Raw genomic sequence first — 24,340 nt, 5'->3', positions numbered from 1 at the left:
TTCCTTCATGCCCAGTCCCCTTCCCAAGATTCCAGGCCCACTAGTCTGTCTTGTATTGTAACAAGTAACCCGGCAATTCCTGGAGTTCTCCCCACCCTCGCGCCCATGCTTTTCTCTCTTCTCTTGGTTCATAACTTTCACCCTCAGCCCCTGTTGCTTCCTCTCTCACACTTCTGTGTTTCTTTTCGGCTCACTCATCGCAGTCCTAATTAGAATCTTAGCTGCTGCTTATCTGATTCTCTCTCTCTCTCTCTCTCTCTCTCTCTCTCTCTCTCTCTCTCTCTCTCTCTCTCCAGATCTGAGGACACCGGTGCTCTTTGCTCGCTGTTGGATTCGGAGCCCCTTGCATAGTGCTTGGCTCCTGGACAATGCTCAGAGAGTGGGTGGGTGGGTGGATGGGTGGGTGAAGGGAGGGCCATCTGATTGTGGATGGCACATGATAGGCACTCCCATCCAATGCAGACCAAAATACTCTTTTGCTATTTCAGTGATGTTCCAAAATGCACTCACCAAGTTAACACAATAATCTTGCTTTAAAAAAAATTTCAAATCTAAAGTCAGACACTGAAAACCCAGCCAACCCTAACCAACTTTGTTTTGAAATTAAGATAATAACCCAAATCCACGCTCTTGGCAAACACCAGCTGTTAACACCAGCACGCCAGCCTCTGCTCCTCAGAAGAGGGTAGCGGATCATCTTCTGCATATTGAACAGTGGGGAGATATTGCTATGCACCCTCAAGCTTGGATGACCTGAAACCCACTTCACTCTTTCCTTCTGCACAAGCCAAAACGAAAGAAGGCTGTCTACAGAATGTTAATGGCACAGTTTACACTGGTGTGAATAAAACAGCCACTTTGTCAATCAGGATGTTGATCGATTCTCTCAGATGGTTCTTTATTACTGCAAGTGATGTCTTCTCAGGAACAGGATCCTAAAAGGGGACCAGTGGCCCCATTACATAGGAGGGAGCAGTCCCAAGTTCCAGTCCTGCCCTTTCCCCTGGCTAGCTGGAGGATCATGGGGAAAAGCCTACTTCAAAGGGATGCTTTGAGGATAAAATAAGTTAGCACATATAAAATGCATAGCATTTGATGGACATGCATTTGTTACTTATAGTGCTGTTAATTCTGATTATTCACAAAAACATTTTTCAGGCCCACAGATCTCAATTTCTCTTTCTCTCTCTCTCTCAAACACACACACACACACAAGCAACAAAAACACAGAATGTTGGTGGACAATTCACTATCAATTATTTTAAGATAACTGGACTCAATGTTTTCTTTTATTAAATAATCATCACGTTGATTCAAATAATAGAGTACAGACAAGTTGAGTCTGTGTATTGGATTTGCTACATGATAATCAAGAAAGAGGTGGGTCAGCAGGGAGTGAGACGACGCACAAACGGGACAAGACAGGGCCTGCTGCGGGGAGCTGCAGCTGGGGCAGTGTGAGGCTGGAGCTGTAGTATCTACCATCTACCCCGTGCTGGTGCAGTGTGAGGCTGTGCTTCCGTCTGTATTTGACAATTTCACCAACAAATAGAGAAAACACATTGCAAATAATGAATATACACTGACTGTGAATAGCCTCCCAGGTTCATTCTTATTCAGGAGCCGGTTTCCCCCACACTTCCTTTATTTCTTTTGGAGGGACAACTGAGTCTAGTGAACTGAGCAAGAACTCAACGCCATTCTGTTTCAGTTCTCTGGGGGATAGCTCAGGGTGGAAACAAAATAAATCCAATTTCTGAATCTTCTTTGTCCTCAGCCACTTGGGAATTCTTTCTGAAACTACTGTGGGCATTTTAAGTAACCCTGCTTACCCGACAAGAACAATGTACCTTTCAGGCACGTTGAGAGGATAAAATAACTCTGCCTCCCCACTTTGCACGCCAGACAAAAGCTTCAGCTATTAAACACCAGTGCTCAGTGAGCTAATGACTGGTGAGCTGGCATTGTGTTTGGCATCCTAGGATCTCAGCCTCTGCCCTGTGTGAACTTGTAATCTTCATCGTGTAGCTGTGTTAAGTTTGGCTGTTGTGTTATATGTTGGCATCTGGTGCCAAGGAAGCTCCAAAGCCAAAAACTGACCTCCGCAGTTTGCAGGTTCAAGTCAGAAGCCCTGGAGTCATATTGTTTTGCATTTGGTCCCCTCACTCCAATAAAAGTATGGTTGATTCCCAGTGTGGAAGCTGACCACTGCTGGTCATGGCTCAGTAGCCCTAGGGTTGTTCTACTGCCCTCTTAATGTTCAACTCTTCCTTCTGGATGCAAGCCAGCCGAGGGACAATGGCTCTGCTGGCCCCCCTGGCCCTGAGATTCTCCTTCCAGATCAACTTCCTTTCTCCGGTTTCAGTCAGAAGAAAGATTTGAACTTTCGGTTCAGGTTTCTCGTTTTCCCTCTAGATTTTGTCTCCAGGTGTGTGACACATGGCCACGCAGCTCGCTTACTTCAGAACAAGGGTCTCAGTGAGTTTTGTGCAATGTCTCTCCCCTCCCCCTCCAAGAATCAGCCAGGCTCGGAATTGTACGGGGCAGCCCGTGTTAGGCATCTGGAATCCATCCATTTCCCTCTGTGGCACCTGCTGCTGGGCTGAACTAAACCCAGAAAAGAGTGAGGCTTGGGTCTTGCTAAGGGAAGGGAGGGTGTGTGACAGAGCCTTCTAGAAGTCAGCTCAGGGGTGCCACCTTAGAGTGGTCTAAAGACAGAGTTGGCATCAGTATGTCTGTCTAGGATAGCAGGACAGACTTCAGAATGTCCACTTTATGAGCTGCTTGAGCTCAGGGAAGAGCGGATTTTATCTTACGCTCTTGAACCATCTTTGAATCCCAATGTGAGATGACTGTTTTTGCATTATTAGCACCTGGTATAAAAACCCACTACCGCCTTTTCCTCGGGACTCACGCAGTTCTGAAAATGCCTAAAATTAGACTGAACTGTCTGGTTCAAGCTGTGTAACCTGCCTCTGTGGCCTTGGGCATCTTATGACCGGAATGAGTCACATCAGGTGTGTCGCCCCAAAGTTGTCCCACAGAGGGCTGGCAAACTGATGACAGAGCACTTTTCTGTCCTTAGCCGATCCTACTGCCCATGACAGCTGCTGAGTAATAAAGCAACGAAGCCTCCTCCTACCTGGGACGTTAGTCACACGCCGTCTTGAGCAATCAACTCGGCTGTAAAAGACCGTTGTGGGTCTCTGTCGGTACTTGTTGATCTTGCCCAAGATCCTTTTCGAGACTTCAGCGGGCATAACGGCTTCAGGGAAGCTCAGAAACCCAATAACCTTGTTTGGAAATGTAAGTGAGAGTGTTGGGAGCTCAGGCCCACACAGGCCTGCACGGCTGGGCTGGTACGTGGTGTGGACAAGGCTAACCTTGCAGGCCCAGCCCCTGTAGCCTTACTGTCTCCTGTACCTACATCCATTCTAATCTCTCCTCGGCCAGTGGATGCCTCCCGAGAATTTTGTGGTTGCTCTCACAGGAGCCAGGTGACAGGTGTTAAAGGGGCCTCCTGTGTCAAAAGCCACTGTGGACAGCTGGGAGAGGCCATGTGCCTGGCAGTGGCCTCCTCATGTGACAAAACTATATCATCTTCATTCCCCATGCCCACAGTGCTCCTGTGAGTCCAGTACAGAGTCAGACTGTTGTCCTCATGTTTTGGGCACTGGGTGGGGAGTGGGCAGAGAGAAGATGGCAGCCATAACCACAGCCCACTGAAAACAGTGGCTTCTGTGGAAGGGAGATTTCTGTGTGGAATGGGGTGGCACTGGCTAAGAGGCAGAGGAAACTTGCCTTGCCAAGGTGGGCACATGGGTATTCAGCTGACCTGGGCCTTATGTCCCTGACCCTAGAAACAGTTGTCAAGAACATGGGAGCAGAAGGTAGGCCTGAGCCAAGAAAGCTCTGCTGGGTTCTCCGCAACGCATTCTGGGAAAATGGGGCGTCGTTTTCATTCCTGGGCATTTTCCATTGACCACTGTTGTAAGACATACCAGCTAGGTTGTGCCAGCTCACAGGAAACCACAGCTGGCGATGCCAGCTCTGTCTTCCCCTCCCTCCTGAGCCACAACATGACCCAAGTTGGAGAGAGACCAACCGTTTCCCTTAGATCTCACAACCCTGTGGCCTTTTCTCAGATCAGGGATGGGGAAACACCCATGAGGACCCTGACCAACACACTATGAGTGTAAGACTCTAGAGAGCCATCAGCCCCACATACTGAAGATACTACAGCTCCCAAATCAAGTGGCCCAAAGCTAGAGTAGTTGTACTAGTTGACAATTAGCTGCCCATCTCCAGCTATAGGAAATCTCCAGGTCAGCCAGCATCCCTACTGGATATGTAGCCTTCTTCCCACGTCCCAAAGACAGGCCTGCGAGTTGCCTCTGAGCACATCGTTCCTTTAAAAAGCGAAGCATAGACATCTCCCCCATGCTCTCTGCTCTGCCCGGGTGGCCGGAACCATGATGGTCAGCAGGGCTCCTTCCCAGCCAGTGCTAGTTGCGGCCTTCCTTGGTAACGGTGCCCAGACTATGACTAGTGATTGACAGCTAGGTGCTAGAACCTGTACAAGAAGAAGCTGTGTTAGAACACTATTGCCTTTGTCCTACTGATAACTGTTGTCAGGCTGTAGATGGAAGGCATGCCTGCCTACACTGAAGGCTGTTTCGGTTTGGTTTTTACCATACAATTCACTTCCCTGCAGTGGCTTCTTCTCAAGAGATTGGGAGAGGGCGGAAAGGGCCTTTATCTGAGATCCCCACTGTCTGGGCCTTCTGTGACCTGGTGTGTGTGCACAGAGTCAGCAGGGTGGGGAGTGTCCTGCTGTTTCCTGGATCACCTTATCTGATTGCTGATCGCACTTCACAAAGCCTCTGCTTCCTCTGCCCTTCCTCCACCTCCCACCCCCACCCCAGCCCCCACTGGCTTCTCAGTCCCACCACCCGGTTAAGGTGTCAGCCTTCCCCTAGACATCCCAATGGCTGCTAGCTGATTTCTTCCAGTTCTGCAGGGTACCTGCTTCCCCCTAACTAGGCTGCTGCTTGTCTTCGAAGGAGTAGCTAAGTAGCAAGAGTGAGTTCCAGGACAGGTACCAAAGCTACACAGAGATCACTGCCTAGAGAAAAAAGTGACTGTTCCATGAGTGATCACTGAGAGATCACTGATGGGCAGAAATGGGTCCTGATGTAGAAGGTGGCGTGCTGGCAGGTGGATCTCTTAGGGTTACTGAGTACCTGGCAAACCTAGAATATCACAGTCTGCCCTAAGTACCTATGTGGTTAGCCCATTCCTGCGGACTCGTCTTCTAGGGCCCCTGTGGCATGTTCTGAGAGCTGGTGTACATTTTCTTTTTAAATCCCAACAACACAAAAAAAAAATAAATAAATAAAATAAATCCCAACAACACAAAGCAGTTTGTTCAGCAATGTTTTAGGATGTCCAGAAAGCTCACATAGCCGCTGCGCTCTAGCTGCCCATCACATGCTGTTCTGGATGTCTTTCAGGGACTTGAAACTGGACAATGTGCTATTGGACCACGAAGGTCACTGTAAGCTGGCCGACTTTGGGATGTGCAAGGAGGGGATTTGCAATGGAGTCACCACAGCCACCTTCTGTGGCACACCCGATTATATTGCTCCAGAGGTGAGTGCACCTGCCGGTGTGTCTTTTGAAATCTGAGCTCTGGGAGTAAGGAAGCTACCACCTCTGCTCTCACTGAATGAACGGTCATTGAAAATGTCCACAATTCGTCTAAATCAGGGTTTAAAAATATTATGATTTTTTTTGATTGACACTTTCATAGCTATTTATTCTGCTCTTTAATCTCTACCCAGTGATTTAATTCTAGTTCCTGTAGCAAATCTAAAGGAAAGGAGTTGTGTCTCTTCCCTACGGAGGAATGAACCTAGTGTCCTTCCCCCCTCCACATTACATACTTCCAAGCCATTCCTGTTTGAATATGTATCTGTCATTGTCTTGCAAGTCATACATTCTGGACCTAAGAGAAGAGGTGCCTAAGCTCTTCTCTCTAGCGATGAATGAAACATGCATGCCAGCACAGGAGACTCGCTTTTTCGTTTTGCTATCATCTCCTAATCCCTAGTCATGGAGACCACCTTTGTTTAGCACATGCATGAGGCACCTCTCACACCGTCCCCTTTGCACAGATCCTGCAGGAGATGCTCTATGGACCTGCAGTGGACTGGTGGGCCATGGGTGTGCTGCTCTATGAGATGCTGTGTGGACACGCACCCTTTGAGGCAGAGAACGAAGACGACCTCTTTGAGGCCATCCTAAATGATGAAGTTGTCTACCCGACCTGGCTCCACGAAGATGCCACAGGGATCCTCAAATCTGTAAGTCTGACTTACCCAACCAGCTTCCAGCCTGTTACAAATGAGCTGGCCTCATGAGCCTCTTGTGTCTTTTCTAAATATCTTCTGATAGGACATTGCTACCACCCATCAAAAAATTTGTGTTTCAGTCTGGAGAATCATGAATTTCTCTCGGGCTGTTTTACTCATACACCATTAATTTTGGGACAACTTCAGTATCGACGGGCAATAGGGGGTCGTTGCCAAAAGTCAAGTGTTTGTTTCTAGCACTTATGGCTGAGTCTAAGTGAAATGAGACACCGCTTCATGTAGTCAGGTCACACCAGAGCCAAGTGAGTCAGTCCCAGTCAGCTGTGATTCTGCTGGCAATGTCCAAGGACCAGGACAGAGGAGACTTCCTCTCAGAGCTGAAAGAGGAGTGGGGTGTTTCTTCAAAACTTCCCTAGAGCTTTGGGCCACCATGTCAGCTTTTTATGCAAGACCAAATGCCAAGCTCAGGTCTAATATTATAAGGTGCTACCATGAGAAAAATCTTCTTTTGTTGTTAATACATCAAGCTCCCATGCCCATGCCTTACTTTGAGGTAAGAAAGAACATGGGATCAGGTGGTGGTGGTGCACACCTTTAATCCCAGCACCTGGGAGGTAGAGGCAGGTGGATCTCTGTGAGTCGGAGGCCAGCCTGGTCTACAGAGCTAGTTCCAGGACAGGCACTAAAGCTACAGAGAAACCCTTTCTTGAAAAAACAAAAATAAATAAATAAATAGAAGGACATGGATTTGATGCCCTTAGATTGAAAATAAAGCAGTATAACCACATTAGCTGAATCCAAAACTTATATGCAGAGAGATATAAAAGTTAATTTAAAAATATACACTTCAATGAAAATTAGGGCAAAACATCCTCTGTTGAATAATGTTTATGGGATCTCTCCAAACAATCCAGGATTGGAGAGGAAACAACTGAAGAAAAACTGGGCACACAACAGTCAAGTCTGAGTGCTGGGTAGATCGAGGGCATTCCACTGTTCCCTTCTCATTATATGTCTGAAATTTTCTGTGATAGAAAATATAAATGGGAGTCTTCCACAAGCGCTATGAGTGGACAGAACTATCTTCAGTCTGTGGGGGGACATGAGCCCTCATAAAAGAATAAAGGAAAATGGTTTAATCACGTAAATCTACAGAAAACGATGTGAGTGCCACAAAAGCTCTTCCGTGGATTCATCCAAGTAAGAGTCAGAGGACCCTAGAGTAATTTTTTCCCCACTGTGGACACATTGGGAAGATAGTGGATTCCCTCAAATTTGTCTTTAGTGGATTCCCTCAAATTTGTCTTTAGTGTCCTGAAGTAAGTTTAAAGTTTAAATAGTCAAGAACATCCAAGTCTAAACACTCCCAGCTCAAGGTATGGTCCTACCCACTACTATTCATCATTGTTTGAGCTCCAGTTTCATCCTATAAGGTGGTCTGAAAAGTTGTTACAACTATATGAAATCTCCTTCTGGAAGACAAGCTCCCCCTCTGCCTAGTGCCTTTTCCTTCTGCCAGTATGCCATTACTGGGGTAATTCCCATTTCTTTGGGGTACATAATAGCCAGATGGAAAGACTCTTTAGAACATCTCCCTTTCTATTGTGGGTCATCTTCTTGTGACTTCTTGAGATTTTCTTGTGATTTTTTTTTCAGAGGTATGGTCAGGACTGTTTCTGGAATGAGTTTCCACTAAATGTTGCGCATGGTGTTGTTTTACTTAAAAAACAAAGGCTACTTGAATTCCCTCTTTGAGAAATGGAAGGCATGATTATCAGTCACCACCTGTGGAAACTTCACAGCTCTCTTGTGTAGCTACCCCGGAATTGTTAAAGGCTGGTGATTCATCAGTATAGTAGAATCATTGACTCTCCCGCCTTCAGGTGGAGAAGGGACAGCCCTTGCTCATTGTCCCAATGAGAGTGGATGGTTGGCAGGACAGGTTTCAGTCTCTTCTGACTTGTAATTCAACATCAATTCCTGCACATTTTCTTCTCGTCATTGCCTTATCTACTCCCCTCCTGACCTTGGCCACCCTCAAGATGGTGGACATTTCTTTTTCGAGACAGGGTTTCTCTGTAGCTTTGGAGCCTGTCCTGGAACTAGCTCTTGTAGACCAGGTTGGTCTCAAACTCACAGAGATCCATCTGCCTCTGCCTCCCGAGTGCTGGGATTAAAGGCGTGAGCCACCACCACCTGGCAAGATGGTGGACATTTGAAACACCCATGTATGGCTGTCCAAAAGTTTTAGACAGCTATGGGGCTAGGAAAGTGGACTTCTGTGTAGGAACATCTCTCATGGAGCATAGGATTGGAAAAATAGAAGACACAGATTTTAGCCAGAAAAATCTATTTGAGAAGATAAAAAATAGCTACTGATTCCCTGCACTAAAAATAACCAATGGAAAGACTGTTTCCTCTTTTGCTTCCTTGTCCTTTTTGTTGTTGTTTTGCTTTGTTTTAATTGTATCCATTGAGCCTGTGAGATGGTATGGTAGTTTGAATGTAACTAGCCCCCATAAGCTCATAGTGAGCGGCACTATTAGGAGATATTAGCCTTGTTGAAGTAGGTATGGTCTTCTTGGAGGAAGTGTGAAGCTCTGGGGATGGGCTTTGAGGTCTCCTGTGCTCAAGATACAACCCAGTGTCTCAGTTCACTTCCTGTTGCCTTTGGATCAAGATGTAAGGCTCTCAGCTCCAGCACCATGTCTGCCTATAGGCTACTATGTCCCATCATGATGATAATGGACTAAGCCTCTGAAACTGTAAGCCAGCCCCAGTTAAATGTTTTCCTTTATAAGAGTTGCCATGGTCATGGTGTCTCTTCACAGCAATAGAAACCCTAACTAAAACAGATGGCCAGTAAAAGACACTGGTGTCTGATGACCTGAGTTTGATCCCCAGGACCTACATGGTAGAAGGAGAGAACAGTTACACAAATTTCCCTTTGCTCTCTACATGTGCCACCCTGGTACACACATGTACATGCATACACATAATTACATATATGTAATAAATTGAAAATGTAGATGTTAAACACACATGCATGCTGCAAACATCCCATCCCACCTCTTGCTCAATGATGAGATCATTAATACTGACATTAGCCTCCCAGTTAACAGATGTTCAATGGTACATGTTTGTATAAAAAGTAGATACAGGCTTTCTAGATTGCTGGCCTTAAAGGTCTGTTGTTGTTGCTTAAGGTTGTCCTTGCTTTAAAAAAAAAATACTGTTTTCTGTGGTCACCACATTACCATGTTCCCTATGCTCACTCTGAATTGTACCAAATGCTGATAATCACGACACACACACAATGCATAGTTTGCATTGAGCTTTGGGGGTTCACTGGAGCTTTGCCCATCTACTTCCAGAAAGGAAGGCTTGAGGATGTCCTCAAGGAGCCCCAGAACTTAGAGAGGGGATGCCCAACTCAGAGGTGCTGAGTCAGCGCCTGTGAGAGATCACCTGGCCTCATGGTAACTCAGATGAAGTCAGCGCCCTGCTGCTGAGCTCACACAGGTGTTAGTCAAGTGCTGAAAGAAACTTCTAGCTTCTCCTGAGTCACCTCTGGCAGTTCTGGAGGCATTGTAATCTCAGCATCAGCAGGAGGCTGTAAAGTGCTTTTGTTCCCGAGCTTTACAGAAATTACAGAGGCTGTACATGTGTGGGTTTGGCTGTCATCGAAATGATCAGATTTCATCAGCTGTGCATTGTGTGCAGAATCCCTGCTCGCCTCTGTCACAAAGAGGGGACCCACAGTGAATTCTGGGATCTTCCCTACCAGGAGCCAGGCCCTGGCGGTGGCCAGGCAGCTGAATGGGGAGCAGAGACAATTCGTCACCTTCTCCCTTTCCCACCGCCTCTCAAAGCGGGGTGACAGAAAGGGGTCAGCCAGCAGAGAAGAAGGAAAGGCGGGAACAAAGGCTTGCAGGGCTCCAGTTGCAGATCCTAGAGCTGGGTTTTCAAATACTGTTACACAGAACACCCCAAAACTGGCTGTCAGAAGAGAGAGAAGTGGCTAGCATGCAGCTGGACAAGCTCTTCTTCAGGGCTGGGGGAAGAAGGAAGAAGGAAATGATATGTCCGTAGCCTCTCATGGAAGCTTCTGGTAGGACTGACACCTCCTAGAAGCAACCCATTGACTCCCATCAAGGATAACAAGGCAGGCCACAGAAAAGTGCACATCTTCCCAGAGACTGCAAAGTTTTGTTTTGTTTTCTTTCGTTTTGTTTTTAAATTCCTTCCACTTCACAGAATGTTCATTTCCTGAGAGCCAGGGCTGCTGCATTTTATTCACAGGAAGTTGTGAAGGACTTCCTCTCTTCTTTTTCCTCTGTGTTTTCAACTAGACCTTTCACGCCACAGGTCTCTTTAATCTCCACCTCCAGCTCTCCAACTAGGAATATAAAGCTCTCAAAGGTTTTGGGACACGAGATTGAGGACAGCCTCTGCATCAGAAGCCCTTTCTAAGTTAGGAAAATTCTAAACAGAAGCAAGATTCTTGATTCGTGGTCCTGCATATGTATTATCTTTGGTGTCTAAAACCACAACTAACTATTCCACTGCAAAAAATTAGATCTTTGGTAGTTGGCAAGGAATATACACAAGAGGAGCGTACTGACCAGAGTTTCCATGGAAGGAAACATGGGCATTCAATAATGTGTCCTCCGAAAAGTCTTCCCAAGCACTCCCTTCTTTACAGTAGCCATTCTTTCTTAAAAAATATTTACTTTACATTCTGACCACAGTTTCATCTCCTTCATCTCCTCCCAGTCCCTCCCTCCACCTTCCCTCTACCCTCCCCTCTTTCTACTCAGAGAAGGGCATGCCTCCCATGGATATTGACAAAATATGGCTTATCAAGTTACAGTAGCTATATATATATATATATATATAATTTTAAACTTATTTATATATTATACATGAGTGTTCTGCATGTATACTGGCATGCCAAAAGTGGGCATCAGATCCTATTATAGATGGTGGTGAGCCACCACCATGTGGTTGCGGGAATTGACCTCAGGACCTCTAGCAGCCAGTGCTCCTAACCACTGAGCCATCTCTCCAGCCCCTACAGTAGCAACTCTTGAGGGTGGTACCCAAACAGAAACATTCATGTGGCTTGGGCAGGTGGGGTACCAGTGTCAGTGAGAATGTATTCCTTTCCCTTGCACACTTCAAAGAGGAAGAACGTGAAGTTGAGTGTGTAGGGAGATGGGGGAAATTGGGATGGGTTGGAGGAGGGGAAGAATGTGATCCAAATATATTATATGAAAAATTCTAATAATAATAAAAGGAAGTTACTGGAGAAGTGTGGAGCCTGCCTCATTGGTCACCTTGTTTCAACCTTGTTTGGGGGAATGTTAGCCAACTGAGATAAAAACCATAAGCCCAAGGACATGATGCCGGGGTTCCATCTCTGAGACATCTCTGACCTTGACCCGTCCCAACCAACACAGACACATGGCCTGAATGAGGTTCCCAAGATGGCTTGGGATTCAGGAAAAGCTTATGTTTACAAAACACAGGACAGGCAGGTAGCGCCTACAAGGGATCAGTGTGTGCGCAGGCAGAGGCTGCTGAGTCCCAGCCACAGGCTGGGAGACACAGCCAGCATTCTACCCTATTGTGGAGACAGGAAGAATGCTGGTCACTGATTGTACTGGATTTTGATAAGAGGAAGAATGCACCGTGTCTCTGGGGAGAGCTCACAGAATATCTTGGAAGGTCAGTCAGTTAGAACCTGCCAGGTGAGGCTAGGTCAGGGATTAGGCTGTAGCAGTTTCTTTTCTTTCTTTTTTTTTTTTTTTTTAATACAGTAAAGTCCATCCCACACAGAGAGCAAGCAGCGTTTATAGCTGAGGAAATACAGTCATCTTCAAAGTGCCAGCTCTTTTCTTCCAGAACGTCAAGGACAAAAGTGAGAGGAGAGAAAGGTGAAGATTTTCGACTCTGATACTGACACAGACCATGAGACACAAGCCTTGCTGTGCACCCAGGACTGCAAATATAAATAAATATAAAGACAGAGCGTTACTCTGGTTCAGACTTCTCTAAGGAAAGCCCTGTTCCCAGGAAAAGCCCTTCTGTCATTTGATGGCACTGAGTGAGAAGGAAGACGGGAAAGAGAAGAGACATGAAGGAAGGAGAGACAAGGGGAAATTTTTTTGAAAAACTAGTTTTGACTTTCGTTGTGATATGGTCCCTCTTCCATCTGCCTGAGCTTACTTCACCCATCCAAGCTGCCTGTCTGGCCAACAGCCCTCAGACCTTTGGAAACATGAATGTGTCTCATTATCATCTCTAACACATCAATCAACCTTTAGTTGCTTGTAATAAAATCAGGTGGTCATACCGAAAGATGCTTCAGGCTCTGAGAGAAGCAATGGCTTTGCTTCCCATTCTCACGCCACCCTCTTACTTGGGGTACCCATCTCAGTCACTTCACTGGTGGCAGAAAGAGAGTGTTGTGTGGGCCCAGAGAGCATCTATACCAAGCACAGTTTTCATCCGGGCAAAGTTCCAAGGGTTAGGCCATGATTCTTATCAACCTAAGTCTTTCCCATAGTCCTCTCCGGTCCAGAATCCAAGGGAAGCATTTGGTGGCCTCCAGAAGAGGTGAAAATTAGTGACACAGAGCTTCTGGTGTCACAGGTATGAATCCCAGCTCCACCACTTACAAACCACCATGGCCTTGGATAGATTATGAATGGGCCTCTCCCTTAGACTGATAATACATAAGATAGGAATAGTAAGCATGGTTGCTCTAGGGTTGTGAGCTATGAATGGGAAGCTTTTAACTCACTGCTGGGTGCAATGAAAAAATAGTAGTGTGTTCGTATAAAAATGGCTGCTACTCACTAAACAATAGCAGTTAAAAATATTCCCCTTTCTTTTCTCCATGCTCTCCACACCTACGACTGCCCTTTGCTAAGCAAGTATGGACACCGACAGGGTTGTTCTTTGCCATATCTATGCAGATTGCTAGCCTTGCCAGTAAGTCCCATGCAGGTCCAATGTGAGCATCCAGAGTGACTCTCATGTGGCTCCCCCAGAGATATTCCAAAAATCCATTTTGTGGCCTCTCCATCCAGCCACACCCCACCCTTCTCCAGAATTATCGTCAACTTCATCTCAGGTGTGACCATCTGACTCTGCGTTCCCCTGTGGAAAAAGGACATCAGCACCAGGTCGCCTTAATGTCTGTCCTCCTTCGTGCTGCCTCATCCTCTAACTCACACTCCCAGCCTTGTTCCTCTGTGGCCACGGCTCTGAGGTAGACTGTGTTCTTGGCACTGATCATCCCGAGTTATGTGTCCCCAGCTTCGCCACTGGGAAGGGTTGTGAAAGGACAGAGTTGGCGGCTGTACTTCCCAATTGGGTCAGGCTCTGCTAGGGTCAGAAGTAGAAGGTAGGGGTCTGCAGCATGCATCTACGGGGCACATTCTGTCAGCCTCTCCCGGTGGCCTTCAGGTCGTGTGCCCATAATGAGGTTGGCCATCGTGACAGGGAGCCAACCTTTGCTTTACCATCCTGTGTCCTTCCTCTGTCTTCCTTTCCTGATCTCTCGTTAGAGCCATGAAATACTTTCCTCCTGTTTCGGAGTGGCTCCCTGGAATACTGATAGGGGAGTCTTATGGCTTGATTGCCTTCCCTTCTGGCTTGGCAGCAATAGCTGCCAGGTCTGTCTGCCTTTTGTTTAAGGTCCTGAAATGGAATGAATAGAGAAGGTCATTCTGTTTGCCCAACAGCCAAATCCAACTCTTAACTAGAACATACAGTGTTTTCTGACTCCTGGGAGTAAATGCTATTGTCTAATTGCTCAGTTTATGTAACTAGCCCTCTTCCTAAGAAATCAGGTATTTTGTCCACACCCAGTATTCTGTTCTGGTGCTGTCTTGCACACAGATGAAGATATTTGCTGGACATTTGAATCAGATGTTTTTCGCAGTTCTTTGTTTGTGGGATCATGTCTAGAACTTCTCAGTGAAACATTCAGAACTATAGGGAGCTCCAATTTTTGCCACGGCTGAGCTTTTACTTGTGTTGTTTGTTAGGAAGGCATCAACTCATCCTCTACAGGAGGCATTCGGTTACAATGTCCATTCTGCTTGTTTCCATTCAACTGGTTCTATCATATGGATTAATTACAAAGCAAGAAGGGGACTCATTAGCCATTGATTATAAATGCTCATTTCGTGTATGGATATGAGGTAAATGTACACCATGAAGCAGTCTAACACTTGCTCATAAACGGTATTTTATAAGTCACATTAAATAAACACAATATACTTAAGTTTCTAAAAGAGAAGTCAGGCATTTTGAAATAGGATAAATAATTATTGCCACTGCTTTATGTTTTCATGGATTCCAAAGCACATTTGGATCCAGTTGTCTCAGCAGTCACCATTATCCAGGGCTAGTCTAAACTCTGTCACCTACAACAGTTTCGCACTAACACCTCCAAAAAGGTATTCAGCCTACAGGGCATGATTTGTCCTGCACCAGACACTACTTTGACAGGAAGTTCCATTGGCACCTGTTTTCCTTCACGGGAATCTCCTTTGTGTGGGTGCTGTGAGTGAAATTGCACATGAGGCTCTGAGTTCTTGTTTTAAAATTGACTCAGAACAGATTTGCTGTCAAACTTGTCTTTCAAAGAACACTCCCATCACTCCACAGTCGAGGTTTGGGACTGTGAGAGCAGAAAGGGTTTTGTTCTCTTCCCTGGCTGCAAAGGGAATAACAGGCAGGCCAGACAAGCCTCAGGGTCCAGGCCGGCCTGGGTCTTTAGTCTCTTCTCTTGGAGGCTTGGGGTAGAAGAAGACGGAGCTCCAGAGAGTTTGAGACTAGACTCCCGTCTGGCATTGCTTGAGGACAGCTTTGTGCCAGGTATTTCACGCAGATATTGTCACATGCTTACTTTAACACACAAAGTATAGAGAGATCCCCACTTTACATCAGAGCCATCTGAATTCCAGAGACGTTAATAGGCGTTCAGGGCCGCTCAGCTGCATAGGCTGCAGCTGACGTACACATGCAGGTCAGGAACAGCCAAGTCCAGACAGTGGCCCTCTGCAGTCCACCCCATGTATCTTTCCTACTCTGCAGACATTCTCTTGAGAGAAGCTTTGACAAACCTGGCCAGCACCACCCAGTACACCTCACTCTGAGGCTGTCCTCTCCCCTAGATTCTGTGTCCTGGAGCTTCCCTGTCTCTCCACTTTCCTCGGGGAATGCAGGATGAGACTGAGACACCCCCCACACCACCCCACGCCTGTGCCTCTCTCTTCTGCCCTCCCTCCACAGTGAGATTTACATTTGGGATGGACCCAGCTCCCCTAGGCCCCTCACTCACTCTCCCTGGTTTACAAAGTGCTTCTGTTGGCCCTACAAACCACCTGCTTCCTTTGGTCAATATGCTCAGCATCTCCTGAGGCCACATGCTTCGCCTTCCTGGCAAACTTTTCCACTTGGACCATCGTCAGGGTGAAGGCCAGTGGAGGGAAGGTCTATTTTAAGAACGACCTTAGACAGGGACTGTTAACTTCCTGGAGTTACCATTTGAGTCCATTAGCGACAAGGACAAATTGGGAGGTGTTTTCTGATGAAGCATGTAGGTGACCATTCACAGCAGTAGGGCCAGGGTATTCTCCAGGATGGTAAGTCCCTCCAGCCTCCAGCTCTGCCTCTGGTAGAATGTGTGCCATGGCCCACGTCAGGTCCAAGACTGGTAGGAAAGATTCTCTTAACTCTCCAATTCTGCATGTCTAGAGAGAATAGTGGTATAGGAACTGCAATCCACTCCCCATAGAAATCCGTTAGGGTCCACCCCAGTACCTCCTCTTTACAATGGTTCCTGTCTTAATAGCCAACCCTTTCTGGCTTCTTCAAGTTTAGTTCCTGTCTCCTGTCACCTTGGATCCCCCTTATCTCAGAATGAATCTTATTGGTATTCAGTAGCCCAGGCTAGCCTCAAACTTGCCCCAGTCCTCCTGAATGCTGGGAAGTAGAGGCATGAGTCACCATGCCAAGGTAGAGCTTTCTTCTTTCTCTGTTTCATGGCCAGAAGCCATGAAAGCTAGCAAGTGACACCAAGCTCATGTGTGGCAGTATGTACAGCCACCTGGGGGTCTCATGCCCGCCACTGATCCTCAGGCCATTCCTCTGAAGGAGTGACAGCTCAAGGGTTGGAGGTACCCCATATCCACACCTGACTTTCATGTCATGTGTCATTTCCTGCTTTTTAAATGATAACTGGTATTATTTTAAATCACACAATGTAGATTGAATGAGATGGTCTCAGCTCTGTTCACTCACCCACCCTTCTCTCTCTCTTCCCTTCTTTCATCAAACAGTCTCGCCCACCTTCCCAGCTTCTTCCCTTTGTCCTCACACGTCACTGAGAGCTCTCATCCCAGCCTGCATCCCATACAGATATGGTTAGTCATCTCTGTGTGGTGCTTGATATCTCAGGTACAAAACTGAGCTTGTCAATCACTCAGATTTACACCCTTATTAAACTAAACAATAAGCAGAGAGGTTCTCCAGAGGTTCATATGCTTAGTCAAGAGCTGGCGTGGCGATGGTGTTATGCATGCCAGCGTGTAAATCAGAAGCATATTGCAGAAGGTTGACATCAAGGGGGGCAGGGGCTGATGGCCAAATGAGGAACATTACATAAATCATAGTTTTAAGCTTTACAATCAATGACAAGGATGGCATCGGTACAACACTGGAAACAGTTGTTGGGCAGACAGCCTTGTGTAAGCTTGTGGCGGCATGTATGCAAAGACATGTGCTTCTAGCAGAGTCTTCTGGGATAGGTCTTGTTATCAGGGGCCATGCAAAGCCTCGCCTCCTTCACAGACCTCCCAGCTTTGTTAAGGTTTGACACAAGTGACTCCATTTTGGTTCTGACAGCTTTCATAGCATTAAGGAATACTTGCTTTTGTATTTGCTCCCCTGATGCTGCCATTAACGCTAACACTGGAGGACTTGCCTCTGGTACTCCGTCGTACAGCCTGGGGAGAGCCTCTGACCTTAGACTCTATCTGTCCACTTATCCTTAGGCAGGTTTCCTATTTAAATCCTTCTAGAACTTGTTCCCAACCCTTCCTCCCACTTCACTACAAGCAACGTCATTTCTGAACTTGCCTGTCATTTCAACCGTTTGTCTCAGCCTCCTGACTAGGCTCCCGTTCCCAGCCCTCACCTGCTCATCACGGTGTGGCCAGTCTTCTTGCCTTCTCATACACTTCAGACAGGTCAGACTCACCGCCAACACACTTCCTCAGCTACCCCCATGTGCCAACTGTCCCAGGCTACCAGCGTTTCTCTTGGCACCCCAGGTGCTTGAACGCATCTGGGTGTGTGTGCTGACTGTGTGTTCTTCTCCCTCCAAAACCTCCCACATTCCTCCATGCTCCCTCTGACACTCATGGCCTTTTCTTTAATTAATATTGTTACACACACACATACATATATACACAGAGATACACAGACCACAGACACACACATACATACATACACAGCGGTTGGGTCCATTTAGTTTTATTCCTACGTACATGGATTTAAGGCTAACTGCTTAGGATTGGATAACCTATCTGGAAACTCATCCCTAGAGAAGAATGATTCTTCCCTTTTCAGCAGTCACTGGCTGCCTCTCATTTAGGGGTGACGCCTTGTGAAATTTCTCCCATCTGCTTCCGCATGTCAACTGGGATTGTACCTATGCAGGCCTTGTTGAGGCAATGCCTGTCTAGAAGACACTATCCCATAGCAGTCATCCTGGTCCTCTGGTTCTTGCATTCTTTCTGCCCCCTCTCCAGCGATTCTTCCTGAGCCTTCTGTGTAGGGGTTGCATTGTAGATGTATTCATTGGGGTTGGACACCCCATGGTCGGTTGCTCCCCGCATTTTGACCAGTGTCATATAGTCTCCAACATTGCAGAGAAGCCTCTTTGATGAGGGGTGAGAGCTACGCTGATCAGACTGGTTGCTCAGACTTTCTTGTCATGTGGAGGATGATTGTGTCTAGGTTTTAAAAAAATATCAAGGTTATTGGGATGGTGACTCAACAGTTATGGGTGTGTACCCATGTTCCCAGTGTCCATGTAGACAGCTCACAACCACCTATTACTGCAGCTCCTGGGTGTTTGATGCCTCTGGCCTCTGAACTTATGTATACTTACCCACGCAGAGATACACATAATTCAAATAAAATATATTTAAAAAATTAAATCGATACTATTAAAAACAATTGATCAGAATCCCAAGAGACCATGTCCAACAGCAATCGGTCGTCCTGCCCCATGCTAGAGGCATGCTCTCCAGAGAGTCACACTGGGTGGGTCGTCCTGCCCCATGCTAGAGGTGTGCTCTGGGATTTTGTCAGCCTCAGACAAGGCCTCTTGCTCTCTGCTCCATGGGAGTTCGGATTCAGTGCCAGGGGCAGGGACGAATGAACAGAGTCAGGCAGCAATGTTGCTGCCACCCTGGCATCTAGAGTCCTGCACTGACCCCTTTTCCCAGAAGAACAGGCTGCACCCACACATTCACAGGATGTCCCCTCTCCCAACACTGGCAGGCCTGGGAATTTCCCACAAGCCATCTGGGTCTTTTTCTGTGTTTTTTTTTTTTTTTTAATTTCATTATTAGCTGTCAGTGAGCTTTTAGATTTGCATTTGCCTGTCCATCAGGAATTGTACCCTGCTCACATTACCATGGAGAGAATTCTCTCTCTCTCTCTCTCTCTCTCTCTCTCTCTCTCTCTCTCTCTCTCTCAAGAAATTTTCCTATCTTCTGAACGCCTGGCCCTTATATAATGGAGTAACTTACATGTATTTCTGAAACCTGTAAAGGCCTGGGGTAGGTAGGTATAAGCTGCTGGGACTGGACCTGTGACTATTTGAACGTTTATTTTATTTTGGGTCCTACCTCTAATCCAGCACCCTAGATCTCCTAATTCTTTGTCACTTGGAAAAAGGAAAAGCCACTAAACCCCACCAGGGTCTTCACTCTTTACTGACTCCCTTTGACACTTCCTTTTCTTTTCTTTTGTTTTTTTAGTGTTTTGCAAAGTAGATGCCCTGGGATTGCCGTTTGCTGAGGCTTTTTTTGCCTCTTTTTCTTTAGCCTTGATCCGTCTCGTTTGAACCAACACTGGCAGCTTTATATGGCTTTCTGGCATGGCCCAGATATCACCATCTTCTGTGCCTGCATCACCCACAAGATTTTCTTTGGAAAATCTTTAAATTCACTCAGTAAATTCAGCCCCAAACAGTTTCTATAAACATAGCCTTACTTTTGCTTTGTGCTTATAAAGTCTAACTTAGAAAGATATCTGGGGACTGTCAAAACTTGTCCTTACTCTGTTTATAGATAACTTGATTTAGAGTTCAGAGGTGTAGCTCAGTGGTAGGGTACTGGCCTCACTCACACAAGACCCTGGGTTTGATCCCCAGCACTGGAAATTAAGGATGGAAGAAACACAAAGAAACTTAAAGTAACTTGATTTAAATAAAACCACAAACTTTTTTGCTTTGTTTGTTTCCCACAGTTCTAGGGTGGGATTTGGCACCTTGCTGTGCTAAGTAAACACTCTAGCGCTAAACTGTACCCACACCCTTGTGTTGCTGCTCTGTTTTTGTCTTACTCTATAACCCAGGTTGACTTAGAATCACCACCTTCTGCCTCAGTCTCCAATGGGGTTACAGGCATGTGCTACCACCATGCCCAACCCAAACAAAATTCTCTATTCAAGTTCAGCGTTTTGTTTTGTTCTTAATGAGAAATCATTTGAAGTTAAAAATGATATTCTGGCCCTGAAAAGTGAATTATTCTCTGAGTTCCTTCATTAAGAAATGATGAAAACACCAAGACCATTTGTAAGAAGCAGAGGAGTCAACCAAAATGCCTAGGAGCTGAGTATAAGAATATCTCCCAATTGATATGAAGGTGGAAGATTTGTATTCAAACAGCTTTCTTTTAGCTTTTGGTATCTGCAGTCCTGCATTCTTGTCTATATACCCATTTCAAAACAGAAGAGAGGCATCTTGAATGCAGAAAACGTTCAACCGTCTTAGCCACAGAAAGACAAGCAAGCAACCCACTTTGGTTTTTCATAGAACCGGTCATAGAAGTTTTAAGAGTTTTCTCACTCTTGCTGCCATTTTCTAGAGATCTCAACAACAATGACTCTCACTTTTCTCTGTGGTCTGAGGAGAGAGCAGGAACTCTGGCCAGCACTGTGGGCCTCAGAACAATGGCACAGCTGTTCCTAAAAGTAGCCCCGTTCAGAATCTGCTTGCTGTCCACAAGGAAAGAGACATCCTAATTCATAAGGAGTCGCCTTTCTCTACAGAGGAAAGAAAAACACCTGGTATTTACAGAAAAGAAAATTGGACCCTTCAGCCTTCTTTTAGTGTCCGTGCCCGAAATGGCAGTGGGGAAGGCCAAAAATCCACTCAGGCAGTCTCGACTTTAAGGCATGATTCATACGGCCTGTGCTGCCCAGAATGGAAAATCCAGCTAGTGAGCAAGATCAGCCAAAATACCTCCCAGGAGCGCCTTTGCCAGGGCTGGTGCCTGCTGTCTTGTGACAGGGTTGCATATGAATGAATGAATGACTCTCTCTTTCTTGCACTCTCCTAGTTCATGACCAAGAACCCTACCATGCGCTTGGGTAGCCTGGCTCAGGGAGGCGAACAAGAGATCCTGAGACATCCTTTCTTCAAGGAAATCGACTGGGCCCAGTTGAACCATCGCCAACTGGAACCGCCTTTCCGACCCAGAATCGTGAGTATCAAAGTCACTGTAATAGATGTTCCCTTTTCTCCAGGTGAAAAAAAAATCTATGGAAAAGCTGGTATCTCCCATAGGATGACAGAGTAGAGGTTTGCCAGCCCCTCCTGGAGATGGAGACTGGGCAGGTTGCCCCTGAGACAATGTGTTGATTGCATCTTGCTAAGTTTTCACCTCTTGTTTGCCCCACCTCTACCCTCCCTTAACCTAAATCAAAATATCCCAACATCTAATATGCCATAAGCTGTTCTAAGTTTCCCTAAATTCTAGGGCCTAGCAGAATTGAACTGATTATCAAGTTATTATTCATTTCCCATTTTCTCATGTTTCTTGGGTCATCATCCATGCCTTTTCCAAGCCCTAAAAAATATTTTAAAAGGTGCAAGGTACTCCTTCACTGAGGCTGGCTCCTTGGCCTACACAGTTTGTCATAGCTACTGTGACAAAGGACTCAGGCCAGACAGGCGGAGACCCTTTGGTGAAATGCTGAAGATACCAGCGGTACCAATCTAAGCCACAAAGTCTGAGGGTGGCCCACCTCATAGTCTTTGAGCTGAGCTATACATAGATGCCTCCAGAGCTGGAGGACAGAGAAGCCCGGCTCAAAATGGATCAAGACTATCGGGGAGGAACCATGGTCTGAAGGTGGAGAAAGAAGTGTCCTGGGGTCACGTGAGAGAAGTGGGAGGCCTGACAATGATTAAGAAGAAAGAAAAGGGTCTCTTCAGCATTCATTTATAAAGATGCCATTTACACAGCTCTTCGGAACAGAGTGAGCTTAGCCTGCAGCAGCCTGTCAGGCTTTGGCTGCCCAGCAGCCGGGGAACCCAACAGCTCCAGCCCAAAGTAATGGGATAGATGCTTATTTCTCTGAGCTCAGTAACGCCGTGAAATCACTTGAGAGCCTCTTCTCACACGGGTAGAATGTGTGCGAACAGTAAGTGAGGTGAGCATGAGTTTACTTGACTTCTGGACAGATGTGATCAGGCATGCCCCGTCAGTGGGGCCTGTCAGAAAGCAGTACCTCAGTGAGATGGAGGATCGTGGGTGAGTGAGTAAGCAAGTTGGGGTGACCACATTTATTCTTTAGCCTCTTGGCAGGAGTCGGTGACTAGAGGGTAGGACATGGAATGAGTGACTTGGCGGTTGGCAGAGGCCATAAAAATATGCATGTGGGGGACTGGCCATAAAGCACCGCCAAGTCACAGCCATCAGAACCATAAATGATGCTGCTGACCAATGAAGAGCAGCTCTCTGAACTTCTTGGAATGGGCTGTGACCCACATAAGAGGCAAAAATCCCAGGTACTATCTGTATATACAATGTGACCATGGCTTCCTTTTTTTTTTTTTATAACAGAAATCCCGAGAAGATGTCAGCAATTTTGACCCAGACTTCATAAAAGAAGAGCCAGTTTTGACTCCGGTCGATGAGGGACATCTTCCTATGATTAACCAGGATGAGTTCAGGAACTTTTCCTTTGTGTCTCCGGAACTGCAGCTGTAGCCTCTGGGGAGTGACAGTCATGGGGAAATGTGGATTTTTTTTTTCCAGGAATTTCTTTTGTGGGAATTCCTCAGCATCCGCCTTAGAATACCACCATCACATTCAAGGAGCAAATGTTCACAACTCCTCAAAGGGTGGAGCTTCAAGAGAGCCACTCTCTCACGTCCCAAGGAGCCATGGTACATTTCTGTAATTGAGACTGAGATGTTACAGAGACCTGCACCGCTCCACCCATGAGTCTACACGGCTATGTCAGGCTTTGGGTAAATGACAGAAACCAAAAGGAGACAGTAGGAAGAATATAGTGGGTTCTGGAAATTATGAGCCTAACAGGCTTTCTTACTTCAAGAGACCAATCTAGTGTTTCTGTGAACCTCTTTACATTCTTCTTTAATCCAATATTGCGGTCTGCAAAAGACTACGTGCTAATGAAGAATTGAGGGCTCTCTTTAGGGAAATGAATGACATTCCAAGTAGAGTGACTTACTCTGAAGAAACAGAAGATGAGTGTCCCTCAGGCTCCCAACCCAAAACCCAGTATTGAGAAGGAGGTTGGCCATCATGACAACTGTCTGTCTCTTCCTCTCAGTAACTAGCTATTTATTGAGCGTCACACAAGAAGGTGCCGTGATCGGCCCTAGTGTGCACGGTCGAGCCACCTCCATGTTGCTTTCCTTCATCCTGGGGTCCGAGTCGTGTCTGCGCTCTGTGAAAGGCCTCTTCACATGGCATAGGCCTGGCGTCTCTGTCTGCACATGCTCTCTTGTTTATAGAAAGGCCGCCGCCATAGAACCGTGGCCAGCAGACAGTGGTCTGTGGCATGCCGCCTGTCAGCTGATGGGATCTGATGGCACCCACCTCATCCCAGGCTGACTCACTGGCGAAGCCTGGCACACCATTCACGTCCATGAGAACACACGTGTGGCTGATCCGTTGGCAGTCTATTTATGTTTTCAGAGACAAGGTTGTTTGATACACACATTATCAGTTAAAAATGGATCTTGGAAACAATGCCGGTGGCAAAGGCGTTTCATGTGTAACCATATATACAGTTGAAAGGTTTGAATGGCTGGAAATAAAGGCATTTTGTAGCAAAAGGACATTTTGTGTGAAGAATGACTTGCTCTCTCCCCCACTCGGAGAATAGATTTCTAATCAAACTCCAAAGCTTTTCAGTTATTAGAGCCCAGGACTGTAGGCAAAGACATAGAAGAGGCATTGGCATAGCCCTTTATACCCCTGAGGACAGTGTGGTCTGTCTCACTCATCAATAACCCTACCTGTGTCAAGAAGTGACTTCTGGGTATTGCAGCCGACTAATCCTCAAAATCTCAGCGGCTAGACAGATGTTCCTTTATCATTCACATACAGTACATGTCCGTGGATCTCTATCTTCTAATTGTGCCCTCTAGAAAGGAGAGCTCCTAAGGGCCACGGAGCAAGAAGAGAGATGGAAGAGATGTTTGCCGTCTAAGCACATTCTCAGAGGAATGCATGTAACCTCTCTTTCCATTCAATTGGCAGATCTTGGCATCCTTAAAGATGCAGACAGCCATGTTGGTGGTATAGTAGTGAGCACAGCTGCCTTCCAAAGATGCAAAGAGCCTAGGAGGAGAATTAGGAAATGGCTGAGCCAGTACCACAGTCTCTTTT

The 24,340-nt window shown here is 46.4% G+C and overlaps 1 protein-coding gene across 1 annotated transcript in view; it reads left to right on the top strand.

Annotated features, from left to right (window-relative positions):
* Prkch (protein kinase C eta) overlaps positions 1–23,781 on the top strand; it is a 195,742-nt gene extending 171,961 nt beyond the window's left edge. The window contains exons 11-14 of the mRNA XM_057783063.1: positions 5,514–5,652; positions 6,177–6,365; positions 21,032–21,175; positions 22,541–23,781. Coding sequence (XP_057639046.1) covers positions 5,514–5,652; positions 6,177–6,365; positions 21,032–21,175; positions 22,541–22,687 — 619 coding nt within the window. The 3' untranslated portion in view covers positions 22,688–23,781. The remainder of the gene's footprint in view (positions 1–5,513; positions 5,653–6,176; positions 6,366–21,031; positions 21,176–22,540) is intronic.
* The last annotated feature ends 559 nt before the right edge of the window (positions 23,782–24,340 follow it).

Source organism: Chionomys nivalis, chromosome 10 (genome assembly GCF_950005125.1).
Source record: "Chionomys nivalis chromosome 10, mChiNiv1.1, whole genome shotgun sequence".
Lineage (NCBI taxonomy): Eukaryota > Metazoa > Chordata > Mammalia > Rodentia > Cricetidae > Chionomys > Chionomys nivalis.
The sequence above is the reverse complement of the archived record's forward strand: the minus strand, read 5'-3'. Positions and strand labels throughout refer to the sequence as shown.